This window comes from Zalophus californianus, chromosome 5 (genome assembly GCF_009762305.2).
Source record: "Zalophus californianus isolate mZalCal1 chromosome 5, mZalCal1.pri.v2, whole genome shotgun sequence".
Taxonomy (NCBI): domain Eukaryota; kingdom Metazoa; phylum Chordata; class Mammalia; order Carnivora; family Otariidae; genus Zalophus; species Zalophus californianus.
Window position 1 is genome coordinate 129,445,920 of NC_045599.1, and position 22,248 is coordinate 129,468,167.

At 43.9% G+C, this 22,248-nt stretch overlaps 1 protein-coding gene across 4 annotated transcripts in view; it reads left to right on the forward strand.

Annotated features, from left to right (window-relative positions):
• Positions 1–16,445, forward strand: part of DROSHA (drosha ribonuclease III) — a 120,857-nt gene extending 104,412 nt beyond the window's left edge. For 3 of the 4 annotated variants that reach the window (XM_027605558.2, XM_027605555.2, XM_027605556.2), the window contains 6 exons: positions 7,140–7,281; positions 8,755–8,837; positions 8,929–9,032; positions 11,110–11,202; positions 12,034–12,080; positions 15,381–16,445. In XM_027605558.2, coding sequence (XP_027461359.1) covers positions 7,140–7,281; positions 8,755–8,837; positions 8,929–9,032; positions 11,110–11,202; positions 12,034–12,080; positions 15,381–15,511 — 600 coding nt within the window. In that variant the 3' untranslated portion in view covers positions 15,512–16,445. The remainder of the gene's footprint in view (positions 1–7,139; positions 7,282–8,754; positions 8,838–8,928; positions 9,033–11,109; positions 11,203–12,033; positions 12,081–15,380) is intronic. The other variant, XM_027605557.2, reaches the window with a different exon arrangement.
• The last annotated feature ends 5,803 nt before the right edge of the window (positions 16,446–22,248 follow it).

The following is a 22,248-nucleotide window of genomic DNA, read 5'->3' on the forward strand; positions in this document are numbered from 1 at the left end:
TCAGCAAGGATCTTTTCATTCTTATGGTTGCTCAGGCTGAAAACCTTAAAGTCATCCTTAACTGTCCTCTTTGCTTCATGTTATAGTGTTAGCTGCTAGCATATCCTAGTGATTATGCCTTAAAAATCTGTCCAGAACGTGACTACTTTTCACAAGCTCCACTGTTACTCCCCTGGTCCAGGCTACTATTATCTTTTCCCTGAATTACAGCCATAGCCTCCCAACTGGTCCATACCACCCCACGTGCCTGCCGCCCCCCCCCCCCAGCCCTCAGTCTTGTTTAGCACATCATCTAGAGGGACTGTTTTTAAAGGGAAGTCAGATTACAACCCTCCTTTGTGAAAAACCTCCCAAAGATTCCGTCTCAAGGATAACAGTGTTGTTGCCTCCTAGACCCTATGACCTGCCTCCCTGACACTGTCTTTGTCTCCTAGGCTCTTTGCGTTGGATCCTGTGCCATTCCGGTAGGACACTAAGCAAGCCTTTGCCTCGGGGCCTTTGCACATGCTGTGGCCAAAATCTTTGTCTCCCTCAGGTCTGGGTTCAAATGCTGTCTTATCAGTGAGGCCTTTAACTTACCTGCTTCAATTGTGACATCTTCCCCTTGTCCCTGGTCCCCTCCCCCAGCAGGGAACCTCATTTCCATTTTCTCCTGAGCACGTACTATGTATTTTACTTGTTTACTGTCAGTTTTCTCTCATCAGAGTGTAAATTCCTTGAGGGCAAGAGTTTCTGTCTGTTTTCTTCATTCCTGGTGCCCTGGGTCCTTGGCATTCCTGGCGTATCAGTGCTCAGCAGATATGCTGAATAATGATTGTTCTATCCCAGTCCAGCTCTTTGTTTATTCTTTGGATAGTGACTAAAGAAGAGGAAGGTCTGGCCCGGTCTGGCCTGCCCACCTGCCCACCTCGTGCAGTATGCTCTTCTTTTCGTTGTGCCCCTCTATACTGCCCTGTTGCATGTTTCCCCAAGCCCCCTTCGGCCACCAGGCTTTACATGTGCTCTTCTTGTTCCTGGACAACATTCTCCTTCCAACCCTTACTCTCATCTGCCTGGTCCCTCCTACTCTTCCATTAGACATCAGTTCTGGCTTGACTTCTGGAAGCAAGGAGAAACTTTTCAGATCCTCCCCGCCCCGCCCCCACCACCCCACTGCCCAAAATTCCACGTTCCTTTATTTCCTGGTACTCACTTATTTCAGTTTGCCTGACCCACTAACCTAGAAGTTCTGTGAGAGCGTGTTTTTATTTATCACTCTGTGCCCAGCCATATGGTAGGCTTTCAATACATATTTTATAAATAAATAAAAGAAAGAGTTTTGCCGGCAGCTAAGTTGTATAGAAAGGGAAGTAGAAGTGGCATTGGAGGGAAGTGCCATGTTGTTTTACGTATGAAGAAGGAGGCTGAAAACTTATTTATGAATGTTTCAAGATTAAAATTAATTGAAAATTTGTGGAGGATTACTTACTACAGTTGCATTTGTATGGGAGCGTGGCCAATTATTCATTATTGTGATTAAAGAACACACAACTACATTAATTCACACTGGGAGGCATTAGTTAGCTTTGAGCCCTTTGTGCACTTGTTTTACAGAGAACAGGACAGTTGAACAAATGAAATCATGGATTTGAAGTTTTGAACGCTAATAGGGAAAAACGTAGTGTTGTATGAGTTGGATATTCAGAAAGGCCTGCTTGGGAAGGAATATCAGGCATAGATAATTGTTCTAGGATGACTGAGGTTGATTTTGTAGACTGAAGTACTTGATTTTTAGGGTAGAACCTAGAACCTACCCAGTAGGGATTAGGTAAGTAGTGAGAGGGTCCCAAAGAGCACTAGCTCAGACCAGGGTGCCTGTCTTGTCACACTTGCAAATTTTAACACCTGCATATCGTTCTTTCCTCTGTATCATTCCTCCTTCTTAGCCTTTACCGTGTGCTACGGAGCTAAAAATAGTTGTTAATCCTATGCCTCTACTATGTGTAACACGCTGTGCCCACCTGTGTGTGCATCAGTGAGATGAACTTGCAGAAATATTTGTTTATAGAGGAATGATTTGGAATAAGGAGAAAGCAGGGATTACAAATAAAAAGTTTGAGAACCAGTGATCTAATCCCTCCCTGCTGCCTCCAGACAGCACTAAACATAAATCATTTAGACAAACGCATATCTCATCCACAAGATCTCTTTGAGAGGATAGGTTCCACAGCCTCCTGTTTGAGAATTTCTCAGTCACTGACATAATTTGGCTCTTTGTATCCGATCTGCATCCCACCTGCCAGCATTTGTGCACCTTTTCTTTAGTTAGCACAGGAAATGGAGACCATCTGGTTACCACTCTTGGTATAACAGGCCTGTGTGGCACATCGCTGTCACTCTTAATACGATATTCTGCTTTCACCCCATGCTCTCATATTAAAGCCCTTAAAATAATAAATCACAGTCTACTTACTTTACACTAGGTGGCCCTCTTTGGTTGCTCACGTCCTGCAGCTGTGGCTTCCTCTTTGGAATCAAGAGTGAATAGAGAAGTTGAAGGAAGAATGCCAATATGTTTCTTTGTTTGTTTTAAACCAATAAACCTTTTTCCTATTAAAATTTAAGTTTAGTCATGAGAGACTGCTGTGCCAAGATAGTAGAAAACACCCTGGATTCTCAAAGTCAGAATTGGAGATGTGTGACACTTATATTTGTCCTGCCATTGCATCAGGGACTCTGCCATCTTTTTCTCAGCTTCACAGAGAGTCCTGACTACAGCTTTCTGCATTTTTTCTGGTGATTTCAAGTATAATTTTGTCTTTGAAGGGTGGGGAGGGTTAAAGAAAAAGTTGTGAAGGGCAGCCTAGCCCTTGGTAAAATGGAAAACTTTGAAGACAGTACATGGACTGGTATCTAGACCATCTGTGTTGAAGAAAAATCCAGACGAATTCCTAGAACTTCCTATAACCCTTTTCTTGTAACCAGAGAGTGAGCTCATCTTGCCCAATAATGATGATGCCACTGCGGGTAAGAATAGCAACTAAGATTTCATGTGTGTTGATGATGTGCCAGGCATTGCAGCGTAATACATTACAACCCCATGAAGTAGGTACCTCTTGCTCCATTTTATAGATGAGGAAACTGAACCTCAGAGAGATTTAGTAACTTACCCAGGAAGTGGTAGGGCTACAATTTGAACCCAGGAAGCTTGGTGCCAAATCTCTTGCCTTTCACTACCACATCTAACAAAAGGCTTTGTTTGCAAAACAGTCTAATAACTATCTCAAGCTCAATTGGATACTTAATACTCATTTTCTAGAATTCTACTTAAAAATAAAAAGCGGATATTTCCTCTTTGTAAAATAATAATTGATAGCATCAATGTCTGCAGGTTTTCCAACCATATAGGTCTTGCCCCATTCAAATCCATCCATCAGAATGATCTTTCTAAAATCAAAAAATTACCTTGCCACTGCTCCCAGTTGACACTGTTTGGAATTCCTTCTCCCCTACAGGAAAGCACAGACTTCTTTACATGACCTGCAAGACTCTGCCCAGAGACCAGCCAGCCTTGCCTGCATCAGCTCCCCCTGACTCTGCTCTGACCTGTCTTCCAGTCCCCCCGCAGAGATCACCTTGCTGTGTCATGGCCCCTTGTTTTGCCAAATCTGTTCCTTCTTCCTGGAAAACCCTTTCCCATCATCTTAGTCTGTTCAGGCTGCTAGAACAAAATACCACAGACTAGGTGGCTTAGGAACGATAGAAATATATTGCTCACAGTTCTGGAGGCTGGAAGTCCCAGGATCAGAGTGCCAGTCTGGTTGGGTTCTGGTGAGAGCCCGAGGTCACAGACTTCTCATTGTACCTTCACAGGGTGGAAGGGGCTAGTTGTTAATCCTATTCCTCTACTATGTGTAACACGCTGTGTTACACAGCTCCACCCTCACGACCTAATCACTCCAAAGGCCCCACCTCCTAATGCCATCATCTTTAGGGGTGAGGATTTCAACATACAAATTTGGTGGCAGCGGGGTGGGGGGGGGCACACAAACACTCAGACTGTAGCACCCACCCTTCTGGCAGACTTTTTTTTTTTTTCAGTTCTGACTCTATGTTCATCAGAAGACACCTACATGAATTTTTTTTTTAATGCATATGTCCAAGTTATATCCCCAGGAATACTAATGCCTTGGTTCTTGTAAGAGGCCTGAGCACCAACATCCAGAAGCACCTTATGATTTGGATGTACCAGCCAGGTCAGCGAGCCTCGGAACTGTTTTTCCTCAGGGGTCAGGTTGTCCAGAAGAACGCTAGGGTAGAAAGGGGCGCCTGCGTGCCCGGCCGTGTCCTCCATGCCATCACGGCAGCTACCACAGTGCGTCACAATGGCCGCTTTGTGTGGCTTCCTTTGGAGATTAGCAGCCATGGGCTGGCGATCGTCTTGGGGTCTGTCCGCTGCCAGCACGGTGCCTGGCACAGAATTGGGCTCCACAGCCGCTACACTGAACTGCGGTAACTCCAGGTGGTTTTCTGCTGTGTGACCCCCCTCTTGCTCCCACTTGCTGGCAAACAGCGTGATGCCTTCTGAAGTAGAGTTCAGCAAAGGCTGAGGGTGGAAGCTGTCATTTAAAGGACTGCCATTCGGACTCTCTTGTTTAGGTAAAGAGCAAGGTCTTCTTTTCAATTCATCTTCTCAATTTAAATGGACTCTACAAATATGGATGATTTATGGCTTCCTTCTTACCCCCCTGGGTTTTGGTTCAGGCTCTGAGTTTTGGCAAGAACTTCAAGGTCACTTTCTGCTGGTCACCCTGCGGATTCAAGACCTGTCGGGGTGGATCTTAAATAAAACTGGAAGCATTTGTTTGCATCCTCAGTGCTTTCCTCCTCCTCCGTCCATCACCATTACCGTGTAATACTAACAAAAGAGCCCTGATGCTGGAAGGCAGCCACGAGGGCCTGGTAACCTGTGATGTATGGTGTGTTGTGTGGGCTCATGGAGTGTACTTCCAGCTTGTTGATTTTGAGGCATGGCATCCCCATGTAGGCAGCCTGAATTAGAGTTCTGTCTTCTCACCGAAGCGTTCTCAGAGAGAACCCAACTTGCTCAGCATAACCGTATTCTCAAAATAGCCCTCCCATTCCCCGCCCCGGCCTCCACTTTGAGAACTGCCTCCCCCCATCTCCCCATTGGGAATCCAAATGAAAAAAGATCTTTCCCTCCCAGCTCAGTTACTCTGTAATTACAGGATACTAGGCTGATAGGCTCCTATTGGTTGGGTCTTCTGTTAACGTTATATGGTAGGCCTTTTTAATTTTGAGCTTTTCTGTGGATATTAATTTTAATGAAACATTTACTATACTGAGAAAAAAGATAGAGTTGGGGGAAATAGGAGGAAGAGAGCAGAGACAAGCAAAGAATAATAGTCTTAACTCAACAGCAAGCATGGCTTATGAAGATCAAGTTGTATTTCTGCTTCATGCATCACTGTCAGACAAATTAAGAACATACTGTTTCTTATTTATCTATTGTCAAGGATGCAATCTCAGGCATTGAGAATAAATCTTGATTTTCATAAGCTCGGTTGACACTGGAGCCACAGAGCATAAAACTTGCATCTAATAAACAAAGTGCAGTGTGGAACGGCAGGAGGTCTGACACCAGCGCAGCCCACAGCTGCTTCCTGCTCCATGGCCCTGGTGTCAGGGCTGTTCTTTAGCAGGAAGGGATTGTTGTAGGAGACCAAGAATTTGTTAGAGCTGTTGTAAGAAAAGTTCTAGTTTTAGGTATGTTATTCCCCGAAATCTTAGGTATCTGTCTGCTTCCTCTAGCCTTCCTCCTCACTTCCTCTAGTCAGTGGTTCCTGAGTACCAAGTTCCTAAACCATGCTTGCTGGACAGGCACCTCTGCGATGGGTTTGTTGTATAATTTTCATGCACTGTGTAATGTTACTACTTAGGATGGTGCTTGGAGGACTCTTTGCTGACTGAAATTTCTACTAGAAATTTTTGTTTTGAATTCTTGAAGTTGAAATATGAAAATTACATTTCAATTTGATTAGAGGTGAAGAGTCCCAATCTGATAAACTCTACTTCAGGATATATAGTATCCGTCTTTAAAGTAATAAAAGTAAAAATATAAATAAATAATTCAAATATTTTAAATAATGTTTACTAAAACATTACTTCCCCAAATCCTATAATATCAAAATTAGCATCAGTGCTGTGAAACTTGAAATTTATTTTAGACTTGTTAATAATGCTCCTTTAAAACTAATGTACAGTGACAGAAAGCAGGTCGAGTTTGCCTGGTGGGTGGTGCATCAGATTGATTGATTGCAAAGGGGCACATGGAACTATTTGGGGGCAAAAGAAATGTAGAAAGTTGTCAAAACTCATTTAACTACACTTGAAATGGGTGCATTTTATTGTCTGTAACTTATACCACAGTACAGTTGATTTTTAAAAATGTTAATGCTCCTTACACTTAGTAGCATTATAGTTAGTGGAAACTATGATCTTTAATTATAGTATAGTACCCTCCCCCCAACATGGCTCATTGCTACTAAACAACTAAATAAACTACTTAAATAACAGGTAAAATCCAGGAGCAGAGTAAGTTATTAAGGAGAAGCTAGAAGCATATGGAGTTTGTCACAGCAGCCTGTGTGTAGTGGTTGAGGACTTAAACCATTGCTTACCTTGGTGTTCCAGTTAGTAATGTGGTCTCAGTCTGGTTGGGCCCAGCAGTGGAGTGGGAGAGATCACAGTGAAATGGTTTCTTCCTTCCTTCCTTCCTTCCTTCCTTCCTTCCTTCCTTCCTTCCTTCCTTCCTTCCTTCCTTCCTTCCTTCCTTCTTTCCTTCCTTCCTTCCTTCCTTCCTTCCTTCCTTCCTTCCTTCCTTCCTTCCTTCCTTCCTTCCTTTCTTTTTTTCTTAAGATTGTATTTATTTGAGAGAGAGAGACAAAGATAGTGACAGCACAAGTAGGGGGAGTGGGAGAGGGAGAAGCAGGCTCCCCGCTGAGCAGGGAGCCCAACGCAGAGCTCAACCCCAGGACCCTGGGATCATGACCTGAGCCGAAGGCAGACGCTTAACCTACGGAGCCACCCAGGTGCCTGGTGAAATGGTTTCTAAACATGCCTCAATTCCTTCTGGCCAGTTGTTGCGAAGCTCTTTGGTGAATAACAGAACTCAAGCCAAGGTAGCGGAGGAGCTGGGCATGCAGGAGTATGCCATCACGAACGACAAGACCAAGAGACCGGTGGCTCTTAGGACCAAGACCTTGGCAGACCTTTTGGAATGTGAGTCTTAGGAGTAGAGCTTTTCTCTTAACCTGCAGATTCAGAATGTAAATCAAATGCACCCACATTTATCTTACTTCTCATTATTATGTTGTAAGTAAAGAAACCTTTTCTATTTTAATTTTTATTTATGCTTTTCTCTAAAGTTTTTTAGAAGGAGAGTATTTTGGCATTAAGACATGCGAATAATGAATTTTATATTCAGTCTGTGTTCAGTGGTATCACCCGCCCCCATCCCTGCTTCTACACCCCTCCATCTTAATGCTCAACCATCACATCCTTTGTAGGAAACAGTAGCAGAATATGAAGATTGGTAAGAGTGACTCATAGCTTTTCTTGCCACCTAGCAGCCTTTATACAGGGGCATAGAAGAAAGAAGGCTAATTTATTTGCTAAATACTAAAACTATTATCTGTTGTTTTGAATGAGCTCAAAGCTCTACGGACAAATGTTGTCATCTTTGGCAATTTCTGATATGGTCTGGAAGCATTAAAAATAATCCTATTATGGCTAACTAAAGGATTATATGCATAATTTTGTTTTTGATACTACTTTAAAATAAGTGGACCATTCACTGGGCTTTGGAACTTTTAAAAAAAATATTATGGTATTTTTGACAGTTGGAATTATATACAAATATTAAAGTCTACCATGCAAAACCAGCTCATTTACAAAATGCAAAGGCAATCTGTCTAAGGAACTTAAAAGAACCTCTTTTTCAATTAAAGAAAAGTAACTTAAAGATTAAAATTACAGCAAAGTTGAGTAATCAGTTTCACTGGCAGGTTTTTTGGGGTTTTGTTTTGTTTTTTAAGCTCAGTAAAAGCTATTTTTATTATCTTCTTTTAAAAACTCACCATTTGTTTCCTTGGTTAAAGTGCCCTTTAGTGAAGTCATCTTTCGGGTCACCATTTCTTAATGCAAAGTTTGATATATTGTTATGTTGTCATTAAGCCCAGTATTAAATTTTTCTCTGTTGGGCAGATTGACTCTACGAAATTCTGTACGTGAAATGTAACATAGACCCTTGTAGATGGCTAGTCTTCTCAAGATTGGTGTGGAGAATGGCAGGCCGCAAGAATGTGCTCATTCCACTGTCATATCTGATCTTCAGGTTTTCTTCTGATTTGTTGTTAATGTGGTTGTATTCCCACATATCATTCTCTCCCTGCTGTGCAATAAATAGCATTTTGTGTACCATTTAACTATTTATTTAGCTTTTAGCCGAACGTAGTTTGGTCTTTGTACTCTTTTGATTTTTGCATTTTAATCACACATCTGTACTGTTGCCTCTAATGTTAGTGAGGAAGGGAAATTCTTGTTTGAAGAAAAAAGATAGGACAATTTTAAAAAATAAAGAGGGCCTGGGAGTTGGAAACCTCTTTACAGTGTTCCTTAAACGTCTGATCTCTTACTCTTCCTGGGAAATGGCAATGCACTGTGGTTTTATTTTTTAAATGTTCTGTTTTTCAGCATTTATTGCAGCGCTGTACATTGATAAGGATTTGGAATATGTTCACACTTTCATGAATGTTTGCTTCTTCCCACGATTAAAAGTACGCTCATATAAAATTTACGTTGGTCATATACTTGATGCTTGGTGATTCCAGGACCCATTACTAAATATTTCTTGGGGACTTGCTACAGGAGTTTATTTTGAATCAGGATTGGAATGACCCCAAGTCCCAGCTTCAGCAGTGTTGCTTGACACTCAGGACCGAAGGGAAGGAGCCCGACATTCCTCTGTACAAGTAAGTACTTGCTCCCGCAGGCATCGGGTCACTGAGGGGAGAGTCCATGCTCCAGGGGTCTGGAGGAAGGATGAACCACGGGGGGGAATCATGACGAGGGGTCTGGATGTGGCCTCCTGGACACCGACTCTGGGCCCAGCATGGAATCTCTTTGGGCATCTCCGTCTTTTCGTTCTAAGTAAGTGGGTCACCTCTGATTATCTGTGCTTTTTATGTTTGTCTTATTTCTCGTAAGCTCCGCTGGGCTGGGCATCTCGATGAGAAGGTTGTGCCTGTTTGTAAGAGTATTTGGGTGTCTCTCTCCACTCCAGTCTGAAGCCTGCTGGCCCTCTGTCCCTGGTGCCAGACAGCTTCATGCCCCCTCAGGCAGCCACTGCAGGAGGCAGGGCGCTTCTTCACTGCCCCGGTGTTACCCACACATTTGGGGTTTTTCTTCTCAGAGTGTGTATCAGAAACTACGGTGGGCTTTTGAATATGTTTAGTGACAAATCGTTGTCCTTTGAGTGGTAGCCAACATTCATGCCAAAAGAATGCAGGTCACTACTACACACAGAATACCAGTTTTGATGAAAACAGCAGATTTGACTCCGAGGTAGAGTAATTATCTTGAGACTCTCCTTTGTTGATTCAGAAGGTGTTTTCAAAGAGGAATTACAAAAGGAAAGGATTATCAAAATAGGTGGATTGCCTCCCAAGGCATTATCTGGGTATGTGTTTTTAAGGATGTTTAAAATGCTTGTTTACCCCTGCACACCTCTGCACACACGTGGTGGCAAGCACACACATTTGTGTGAGTGTTCCATATGGAATAAAAGCCTCTCTCTGTGGACTTTCTCAAACTTCAAAGTGAAAAACACCAGAGTGGCAGCTGGGAATTTTAAATCCTTCTTTATGTGTTTAATAGTCACAACACGTTATAGGTTTTTTCGCTAAGAGAACTGAAGCCAAGAGAAGTTTGAGTCAACCCACAGCAAGCTACTATAAATTGTCCCAAGAAGCTGTCACTGCAAAACAATGTTTCCTTTACTTATTGGGAGAAATCCCCAAATGTTTAGAAATAGGACTTTAATGTGTATCTAATAAGCATAATGAATATCCAAACTGTATTACATGAAAGGCTTAAAGTGTTTCCTCATCAAAGTGGTAATTAAGGTCCAGTAAATGAAATGAGGATGATAAACTTCTGATAGCACAGGCGTGATTACTACCCGAAGTGCTCCCTTCAGGGGGCCGCCGTGTGCTTGCATCCCGCGGGGTGTATAGAGCACAACGGAAATGACTCTGCTCCCTTCTCATAAATCCCCCAAATGCAAGTACACGATGAGCTTGTTCTTTTTTATCGAGATGATAGGGTTGTTTTGCATATTCTTTTTCAAGGTTACTGTGTTCGTTCCATTATCTTTGTTGCCTACTTTTAATTTCCCTTTTCCATAAAGTTATCGGTTTTACTGCATGAGAAATCTGCACCATGTCATTAAAATCCAGAGTACCTGGAGTTTTGGTGTTTGGCAGTTGTGTTGTGTACTTGGCGTCACAGCGTACCTTTGAAATGATCTCAGATGTTTCAGAAATTAAATACTTTTTCTGATCTTTTCGATAAGATGCCAGGCATTGGAAAGAATTCATAAAGGACAGAACCATTCAGATGTGGCTTGAGATGTGTTTGCCCAAATACTTATCATTTTTGGATGTGATTAGCACTGAAGAACAATGAACAGACTGAAATGGTTAACTTTTCACTGCTGCAAATTTGTTAGTTTTAGGATACTTGGAGTATACACACTTTTAAAATTGTTTAAAACACTTTACACTTCTCTGCTAGCCTTCAGATACTACTTATAATGCTTTGGGAAAAATATGTATAAAAATCCAGTGTAGAATTTTTAAAATTTCCTACTTTAAAAGCTCTCTCTAGATTTGTCAGCATAGCAAATAAACTTACTCCTTTAATTTTCTTATTATTTTTACCTTTTTCTGTCTAAGCGATAAGTACCTGGTTTTTCTTAGAGTTAAGTGTTAGCACTAAGAGTGAAATAGCACCTTACCATAATTAATGTTGCTTTTTTTTTCCTCTCAGGACTCTGCAGACTGTAGGACCCTCCCATGCTAGAACCTACACTGTGGCAGTGTACTTCAAGGGAGAAAGAATAGGCTGTGGGAAAGGACCAAGGTATGAGAGGAGAGCCTTTTAATTTCTTCGAATGAACGTCCTGTGTGTCTGGGAAGTCCCTACTTGGTATTTCCAAACTCTGCAGTCTGTCTTTTTAAACTCAGAGTGTAGAATGTTCAAGGGTAATAGCAAAGTGAATCCTAAGCATTAATGTCCCCACCAAGTCCAGCCCCAGACTTGAGATGGGCCTTGGACAGTGGGGATGCCTTTCCATAAAGGGCTTAGGCTTCCTTGAGAAAGCCACATTACCTGGTGTGCAGGTAAGGGCCATCCAGGATCAGTTACCCAACAGGGCACCCAGTGTTGCTGCAAGCATTTTATAGGACGCGTCATGAGTGACACAGGCATTGGACATTGACTTCTTACCGCTACTCACTTGAGCTTTGTTGGAAATGCTAGCTAACATCTTCTCTCAGGTAAAAAGAATGGTGTACGTTACCCTCTTTCTTTGGATCCTCTAACTTATATCCTAAACTGAGAAGTGACTGGAAGTCTGTCATGCATGTGTTTTTTTTTACTCTTTTCTTCTTTAAACTTTATGCTAAGGATGTTCAAACTTAAGAAATCCTTCAGACCTAATATAAATGAAAGGCATTTTATTACAGCATTCAGAATGTGGAACAAATAACATAAATAGTCTTTGTGCAAATAAATGATGTTTCTGCATGGACTTGTGTATATTCCTAACTTGTGTGATTCAGTATGTGACAGAAGTAATCAGATAAAATTTTATGCACCAGACATGAAAATCCACCTGAATAATGTGTGGCCATAGCTTGTGTTTGTGAAAAAAATCTTTAAACAGCACCTTACCTTTATTTTATTTAATAGTATTCAGCAAGCGGAAATGGGAGCAGCAATGGATGCACTGGAAAAATGTAAGCCTATCCCTTTTTCTATAATTATATGTTCATAATGTGGGTTTTATGGAAAGAAAATGGGGAGATATAAAAATGGTAAGTACTGATAAAATGTCATCTTTTTTACTTCATAATTACTCTCCGCATAGAGTGTAGTAGAATATAAGATATGTATAAAATGGGCTAATAATTTTTTTGAAAAGTATTCCCGAATGCTTTTTGATTTTCATTTTCCTTTCCTGCATGGAGTCCCACTCAGCCCAGGTAGCTTGTGTGAATAACCCAGTGTATCTTTTTCTGTGTGTTTCTCTATGCTTCTAAAATCACATACAGGTGAAGGTTTTTTCTTTTTAGTTTTTGGCTGTTGTTTTATGAGGATGAGATATTTACGTACTTTTCTGCATCTTTCTGTTGTCGGCCCCCAATTCATTCTTTCTTAATGGCTGCATAGTATTTCATGCTGTGGATTTGCCATATTCTAGTCAGCTTTTTTAGTTTTGGTGGACACTCTTCCTGGTTTTTTTTTTTTTTTTAATCACTGTTGACAGTAAATGTTTATATATTGGTCCTTTTGGTTCTGTGGGACAGAGTCCCAAGAGTGGGATGGCTGGGTGGGAAACACTGGAATTACATAATCGGCCAGGTAGGGCACTGCATAGTCTTTTGTAAGTTGAAGAATTTTTCTTCTGAGGTCTGCTGTGCTGTACAGCAGAGTCTGAGCAGAACATCACAGTGCAAGCCCATTGTGCTCTGCATACCGGCTCACTGTGGGGTGGAGCAAAGGGCGAGAAGCTAAAAGTCCAGAGGCCCAGGATTCTCTCCAGGGAAGGCAAGAGGGCAGGAACCAAGTGGAAATCAGCAGACCTGTGGCTTCCTGGGGTGGGAGGAGGGAGGACAAATTGGGGGCAGTAACTGATATTTCCAGGTTCCTGGGTCCATGGAATCTTCACTGAAAGTTTTAAGTTAACTCTGTTGGGGAATCTTTTCATTCATTATTTACAAATGCACAAGAACATACTGAAATGAAAGTGAGATTCCGTTTTCTACCTGTAAAATTGCAAAGGTTCTCTTTGGGTCCAAAGCTTTTTTTTGTTTGCTTTTTAATGATAAAACAGTCCTGGAGAGATGGCCTGTTTGGAGACTGACCTCCACATACCTGCTGGCAGGAGTGAATCGTTTAAACTGCTGGAAAGCAGTTTGGTCTGTATCTGGTCCTTAAAGAAGTCCATATTCTTTGATCCGGAGACTTCATTTCTAGGAATCAAACCTAAGGAGTTATGAGCTCAAGTTCACATGCCATGATAATAATGACAACTTGATTTATAATAGCCAAAAAATACATAAGTAAATCAAACTGCATGATTAACAGTAGGGAAATGCTTAAATAAATGATACTATAACCCAGGGGTCGGCAAACATTTTCTGTAAAGGACCAGATAGTAAATATGTTAAGCTTTGAGGCCCATGCAGTCTCTGTCTCAGTTAGTCAACTCTGCCAACGTAGCGGGCAGGAATGAATAGTATGCAGATGAGTGGGTGTGTCTGTGTTCCAGTAAAACCTTACTTACAAAAACAGGTGGTGGGCAGTAGTTGACCAAGTCTTGCTTTATCCAAATGCTGTAATATGTTGCAATCATTACAGCAGTATTTTTGAAGACTAATGATACAGGAGAATACTTACACTAGAATGTTTTAAAAAGTACCCATAAAAACCTACCTATGCTGTTCTCTCCCAAAGTAAGGGTGGGTGTGGGAATGATTGAGTATTCCTATGTTCATATAGTGTATACACATTTATACTGTGTATGTATGTGTGTGTGTAGCATAACTTCATAGGAAACTATGAGGATACATTCTAAAAGTTTATCAGTGGTTAGATCTGAGTGCTGGGATGTTTTTTAATGCAAACTAGGTTTTAGAATAGAATTTACTGAGGAAGTAGGGTTCATTTTATAGAAACTTGCTTTATAGCTAGCTGTTTTGGATTTGACTTATTTTTTTAAAAAGTACCTAGAATACTTGAAACCTCTGTTTTATACAATACGTAAGGTCAACTTGATATCATTGAGGGAATAGGATTTTGTTCCTGTTTTATTTGTACAGATGTCATTATGTATCTCTTCTGTATAAAATCAGTGACTCAGATATACAAGGTCTTTACTGATTCACCGCCTGCCTCTCAGATGCTTTTCCTACCACCCTGTTCCTGTCCCTTCTCTCACCTGGGGGGAGGATGGGACACTATATAAAAAGAGGGGGAATAATTTAGGAATTTGCTATATATTTATATCCACTTTTATTGTGCTTCAGTCTTAACAAAAAACAAACGTGTTCTTCCCCAAACATGCCATGCTCTCTCACATCTCTGAATCTTCATATTTTTAAATATGAAGTAGGAACTCTTGTATATAACAACCTGGTTAGGGAGGAGAGTGTCCTTTTCCCTCTGTGTTACCGGGTAACTTGGGTGGCTCTCATACATGCATGCATCCCTCTGTGACGTTTGCTGTTGAAGTATGTGCTTGATGACTAAGTGTATAAATGACTCTTGTTATTGTTCCATCCTTGATTTCTTACTCCGTCTCTGTACTTGGCATATGCCACAAATGACAACTGAGTCATAAAATGTTTAGATCTTAACCAGGATTTCCACTGTGTCTAACATTCTTGCACAGGGTCAAATATCAACCTGAATGTAGCTTAAACTATACCATTGAGTGACATGTTTCCTTTAACCAAATAAAAATACTCTACCTGTGTTACTGTTGCTGACATAGCACTGGGTATCTCATGGTAAACTATAAAAACAGAATGATCAGAAATAATGACTTAACGCTTCTGTCCATCGAATCTTTTTCCTCATTTCAGAAATTTTAATTCTTGGAACTAATGGTGTGATAATACCATTATTTGTTTGGAGTTTTTGGTTTGAGCTTTGCAAAAATACACAAGTCCATCGGACTACATTCTGTATCTCTCCCTGACAATCACTTCTTACTGGGAGAACCCTGTTAAAACACCTACCTACCTGGAACCATTCTGAAACCACACATCTGTGTTTTAACATTCTTATGTGTTTTGGTACCTTTTAATACTCAAGTTCCCATCAGATAATCGCAATCTAACATCAGGGTGCTGGTGCAGACTACCAGTGGGTTTTTGAATGACAAAAGACTGAGGGAAGACACCGAGCAGTTGTTTGCCTCTTGCCTTAGAACATACAGCTGTTTCTTGTGAATGTGTGTGTGTTTAGTTTGCATCGTTCTTTGCACCAGAGGCTACCCTTTATTGAGTATAAAATGTATCTCCTCGTGTCAGATAACTTTCCCCAGATGGCCCATCAGAAGCGGTTCATTGAACGGAAGTACAGACAAGAGTTAAAAGAAATGAGGTGGGAAAGAGAGCATCAAGAGAAAGAGCCAGATGAGACTGAAGACATAAAGAAATAAAGGAGGGCACGGAAGTGGTGGCGTATTTACTTGCTTAATAACTGTGACTGTTGCCCATCGAGATCTAGCCTAGTTTTCCTACAGACAATGAATGAAGTGTGCCTATTGAAATAAAACACAAAGTCACATCGCTATTGTTGTTTTACCGATCTAATATGCTGTTTTTAGCTGGATGGTCTTTATTACAAAGTGTTTGCTTTCTCTTCTATTTAATGGAAAACTTCACTTTGGTGGATGTGCATACTCCCTTTTATTTTGTTCTTTAAACAATAAAATTAAAAAAGCATCTTCTATGTGGAATAGATCCTGTTTTTCTATCTGTCTGAGATGGTGACACAAGACTTCAGCTGACAAGTGAAAAATTCACCTCACCAGATATTTGGGCAACACTCTATTAACATCTGTACTTTTGGAAATCTCTGGATTATTAACTAGATTTTTCAGCTTTCATCTGGATGTTTATCGTCTTCTCAACTGCAAACACTGAACTTACCCCTCGCTAAGCAGTGAATCCTTTGAAGAAGGGATCCCTTTAATGTTTAACTGGCTAGTGGGAGTGGGGAAAGACATATTTGAGTCACATACATTCTTTGAATCGTTAGAATAGGGGGAGAAATCATGATTCTAAGCCAGATGACACTTTAAATCAGATACTCTAACCCTGGGGTCAGTGGACGCTTTAAGAAGTTTAAAGACAGACTTGGAAGTCTCAGAACCTCCTGAAATTGTATTTGATGTTATGTGTGTGGGGATGGGAGGGGAAGGTTGGGAGGGGGTGGGGAGCAAGATGAGGAGTCTTCATAGATTTCATCAGCTTGAAGTGGTCCCTGCAGTAAAGGGCTAACATTACATTAAAAGACATGACATTTTTAAAAAATGTTATTTTAAACTGAATATCACTTGTTTCTTATTAATAAAGGCAAAACCTCTTTTTTAAAAACAAATGTGTTTTCATTCATTATTTTAGCAAATATATAGTGAGTACCCTCTGTGTATCGGGCATTGTTCTAGGCTCTGGGGCTACAGCAGTGAACAAAATAAAACCCCGTGCCCTCAGGGAGCTAATGTGCTAGTAGAGGAATGAACTCAGTTAGACAAGGAAGTAAAACATATGGCATATGGTGGTATAGATGATGGCCAAAAATAAGGCAGGGAGGTGGGATGGGTGCAGTTTTCAGTCAAGTGGTTCAGGAGATCCCCCTCAAAGGGTATCGTTTGAGTTAAGATCTGAAGCAGGAGACGGAATAAGCCTTTCAGGTATTTGGAAGGTTTCTTATTTATGTGACTATTAAATGGTACATATGCATGATTGAAAATTTGGAGAATATATTCCTTTTATTAGCAGGAGAAAGAAACATGCTACTTTGGAAACACTGTGGAGAAGGTAGAAAGCATAGGCAGAAAAAGAAATCACCCATGATTCCATCACCCGGAGCTTTTGTATACTGTCAGACCTTCTGTGTATAGACACATGCACATACATGCACTCAAGTGTGCCTTAACAATTAGGTACCATGCATACGGTTTCCATATCCTTTTTTATTAACTCATACATCATGCATATCTCTCAGTGTTGAATTCGTACTTACGTTTAATTGATGGCTGCATATTAATGCGTATCCTAAATACCAGTTGTGGATGCACTGGAATTTATTGACTAATGAAAGATGTATAGGTTGTAAGCAATAAATAATGCTGCACACGTGTACACACATGTATTAGAGGAGTGAGAGAAGACCTCTCTACGGTTCTTAAATTGTTAATCATAAAGGTAAGATAGTACCTGTAGGAAAAGGTTGCCATGCTCCTCCCCCTACAGATAGCAGGACTGGAAGGGAAGGGCCGTGCTCCTCCCCCCTACAGATAGCAGGACTGGAAGGGAAGGGTCGTGCTCCTCCCCCCTACAGATAGCAGGACTGGAAGGGAAGGGCCGTGCTCCTCCCCCCTACAGATAGCAGGACTGGAAGGGAAGGGCCGTGCTCCTCCCCCCTGTAGATAGCAGGACTGGAAGGGAAGGGCCGTGCTCCTCCCCCCTACAGATAGCAGGACTGGAAGGGAAGGGCCGTGCTCCTCCCCCCTGTAGATAGCAGGACTGGAAGGGAAGGGCCGTGCTCCTCCCCCCTGTAGATAGCAGGACTGGAAGGGAAGGGCCGTGCTCCTCCCCCCTACAGATAGCAGGACTGGAAGGGAAGGGCCGTGCTCCTCCCCCCTACAGATAGCAGGACTGGAAGGGAAGGGCCGTGCTCCTCCCCCCTGTAGATAGCAGGACTGGAAGGGAAGGGCCGTGCTCCTCCCCCCTACAGATAGCAGGACTGGAAGGGAAGGGCCGTGCTCCTCCCCCCTACAGATAGCAGGACTGGAAGGGAAGGGCCGTGCTCCTCCCCCTTACAGATAGCAGGACTGGAAGGGAAGGGCCGTGCTCCTCCCCCCTACAGATAGCAGGACTGGAAGGGAAGGGCCGTGCTCCTCCCCCCTGTAGATAGCAGGACTGGAAGGGAAGGGCCGTGCTCCTCCCCCCTACAGATAGCAGGACTGGAAGGGAAGGGCCGTGCTCCTCCCCCCTACAGATAGCAGGACTGGAAGGGAAGGGCCGTGCTCCTCCCCCTTACAGATAGCAGGACTGGAAGGGAAGGGCCGTGCTCCTCCCCCCTACAGATAGCAGGACTGGAAGGGAAGGGCCGTGCTCCTCCCCCCTGTAGATAGCAGGACTGGAAGGGAAGGGCCGTGCTCCTCCCCCCTACAGATAGCAGGACTGGAAGGGAAGGGCCGTGCTCCTCCCCCCTACAGATAGCAGGACTGGAAGGGAAGGGCCGTGCTCCTCCCCCTTACAGATAGCAGGACTGGAAGGGAAGGGCCGTGCTCCTCCCCCCTACAGATAGCAGGACTGGAAGGGAAGGGCCGTGCTCCTCCCCCCTGTAGATAGCAGGACTGGAAGGGAAGGGCCGTGCTCCTTCCCCCTACAGATAGCAGGACTGGAAGGGAAGGGCCGTGCTCCTCCCCCCTACAGATAGCAGGACTGGAAGGGAAGGGCCGTGCTCCTCCCCCTTACAGATAGCAGGACTGGAAGGGAAGGGCCGTGCTCCTCCCCCCTACAGATAGCAGGACTGGAAGGGAAGGGCCGTGCTCCTCCCCCCTGTAGATAGCAGGACTGGAAGGGAAGGGCCGTGCTCCTCCCCCCTACAGATAGCAGGACTGGAAGGGAAGGGCCGTGCTCCTCCCCCCTACAGATAGCAGGACTGGAAGGGAAGGGCCGTGCTCCTCCCCCCTACAGATAGCAGGACTGGAAGGGAAGGGCCGTGCTCCTCCCCCCTGTAGATAGCAGGACTGGAAGGGAAGGGCCGTGCTCCTCCCCCCTACAGATAGCAGGACTGGAAGGGAAGGGTCGTGCTCCTCCCCCCTGTAGATAGCAGGACTGGAAGGGAAGGGCCGTGCTCCTTCCCCCTACAGATAGCAGGACTGGAAGGGAAGGGTCGTGCTCCTCCCCCCTGTAGATAGCAGGACTGGAAGGGAAGGGCCGTGCTCCTCCCCCCTACAGATAGCAGGACTGGAAGGGAAGGGCCGTGCTCCTCCCCCCTACAGATAGCAGGACTGGAAGGGAAGGGCCGTGCTCCTCCCCCCTACAGATAGCAGGACTGGAAGGGAAGGGCTGTGCTCCTCCCCCCTACAGATAGCAGGACTGGAAGGGAAGGGCCGTGCTCCTCCCCCCTACAGATAGCAGGACTGGAAGGGAAGGGCTGTGCTCCTCCCCCCTACAGATAGCAGGACTGGAAGGGAAGGGCCGTGCTCCTCCCCCTACAGATAGGACTGGAAGGGAAGGGCCGTGCTCCTCCCCCCTATAGATAGCAGGACTGGAAGGGAAGGGCCGTGCTCCTCCCCCCTATAGATAGCAGGACTGGAAGGGAAGGGCCGTGCTCCTCCCCCCTACAGATAGCAGGACTGGAAGGGAAGGGCCGTGCTCCTCCCCCCTACAGATAGCAGGACTGGAAGGGAAGGGTCGTGCTCCTCCCCCCTGTAGATAGCAGGACTGGAAGGGAAGGGCCGTGCTCCTCCCCCCTACAGATAGCAGGACTGGAAGGGAAGGGCCGTGCTCCTTCCCCCTACAGATAGCAGGACTGGAAGGGAAGGGCCGTGCTCCTCCCCCCTACAGATAGCAGGACTGGAAGGGAAGGGCCGTGCTCCTCCCCCCTACAGATAGCAGGACTGGAAGGGAAGGGCCGTGCTCCTTCCCCCTACAGATAGCAGGACTGGAAGGGAAGGGCCGTGCTCCTCCCCCCTGTAGATAGCAGGACTGGAAGGGAAGGGCCGTGCTCCTCCCCCCTGTAGATAGCAGGACTGGAAGGGAAGGGTCGTGCTCCTCCCCCCTGTAGATAGCAGGACTGGAAGGGAAGGGTCGTGCTCCTCCCCCCTGTAGATAGCAGGACTGGAAGGGAAGGGTCGTGCTCCTCCCCCCTGTAGATAGCAGGACTGGAAGGGAAGGACTGCTGGATTCATCAGTGGCCTTGAAAATGTTACAAGGGAAAATATTTGAACTTTTTAAGGAAGATTTTATGTATTTATTTGAGAGTGTGCGCAGATCATGAGTCGGGGGAGGAGCAGAGGAAAGGGGACAAGCAGACTCCGTGCTGAGCGCAGAGCCCGACATGGGCCTTGCTTGATCTTAGGACCTGAGAGCACGACCTCAGCCAAAATCAAGAGTCGGACGCCCAACTGCCTGAGCCATCCAGACGCCCCTGAACTTTTTTTAAACAAGCACTTTCACTAGTCTTCCATATGCATCAAAATAATGCCAAAGCCAATATACTGCTTGGTACTTTTTATCGGACCTTGGCTTTTTCTCTCTGTAGTAGTCTGGGCTCTTTCATTTTCTTTCTCCATATTAATAGCTCTTGAAACCTGAAGAAATAAAGTCCATAAGACACTAGAATATTTCTCAGTGAAACACATCAAACACACCGTGAGGGCAGGTTAGCTCCAGGGGCTCTATGGAGCAATAATGAGGCCAGCAGCCAAATTCTGTAACTAGGCACATAGACCAACGTAGTAGGCCACTCTGACCACAGTGTCCACCCTGCCTGCTACCCAACCCAGCCCAGCCTTCTTACCTTCTAGTTCTGATCACGAGAAGTGCCAGTGAGAGTGTGCATTGTTACGTCACGTCACCTGTGCTGTGTTAATTACTCATGGAGGCTGGATATAAAGGTTCCTTCTCACAGGTCACTTCGGTCCAGTTTGGGAAACAAGTGGTGGTGTGTCTACAAGACAGAGGGTCTCCAACTGAGACTGGAGGGGAAGGAGGGAGAGTAGGTCACACAGGAAGGTTCACATAAGGGTTAATATTTGGGAACCTTAAAGATGACAGATAGTTTGCAAGATGGGGGAGGACATGTCCTTCCAAAGGAGCAACAGGATTGGGTGGCAAGAAAATGGGTTAGGATCCTCTTGTGTTCCATGGGAGATGTGATGAAGGACTGTAACATGGCAGTGGGAATGGACAGAAGAGACTTGAAAGTTACAGAGGCGGTAGAACCTACAGGACATGAAGTAGGACAAGGTCTCTCTGTCTCAGCACTGTCGGCCCTATTGACATTTTGAACTAGATAATTCTTCACTGGGGGCAGGAGGGACTGTCCTGTGCATTGTAAGGTATTTAGTTAACATTCCTAGTCTCTACCCTTTAGATGCCACTAGCATCCCTTTCCCCGGTTGTGGCAACTGAAAATGTCTCTGAACGTTGCCAGATATCCCCTGGGAGCAAAATCACCCCAGGCTGAGAACCACTGAGGTGAGAGAAAGGAAGTGAGAGAACAGGCTAAACTTTGTACAATCGAGTTACAAACTATTTATGGAAAAGCAGAATTAGAAAAAAATGTTGAGCTTAGTTGGCTGTTGGAACTTGAGGGGCCTGAGGAATGTCTCTGGAGATGTCGAATAAGCAGTTGGACATGTGGTTTTGTAGCCCAGGATATTTGAGCTGAAGTACAGATTAGACGTGGACTCAAAGCCTTCAGTGGCATTTGTACATCTACAGAGGAGAACGTCGGCTTTCCCATGTTGGAGACAGAACACCCTTCCAGTGACGTAGCACTTTGAAACCATAGGCTTCACACCTGAGGTAAATGTATACCAGAGAAGGAACTCAACACTCATCCGAGCTATTTCATCTCTAGGTAAGATTTGTCTTAAACCAATGGGCTGTTTCGGAATTATTTTTATCATCTTCTTTAAGTTTTGTAAAGTTTTTGTGACATTTCTCTACAGTTACCTTCTACAACATGAAGAAGTCCCCTTGTGAATTACTCAGGTTTCATGAGATGTTCTGAACTGGGAGTAACAACATATTTACTCAAGCGTTGCAGCCAAGTTCCCTATAGCTACTAGCCCCAGATTCTTCACTAGACCCTTATTATTTCTTCTATTTTATGAGGGATGAAATAACAAAATTAGGCATTATAATATTTCTTTTGTGTAAATGTCAAAACATTTAAGAGAACAACCTGTGGAAGAGAGAAACTTAACTGGCCACCAAGGATTTTTGTTCTTGTAGAATTGTTGTCAGGAAGTCCCTGCCCCACTGGGGACCACATTCCAGCTTCTTTGCATTGAAATGAGGCTGAATGGCTGGTTCCCACCCCTCGAATGTCAAGAGCTCCTCTTACTCCAATTTACTAACTAGATGTCGGTAATCAGGGAGGGTGACTGAAAGCCACCATCAGGGAGAATGTGAATGGCTGTATGGA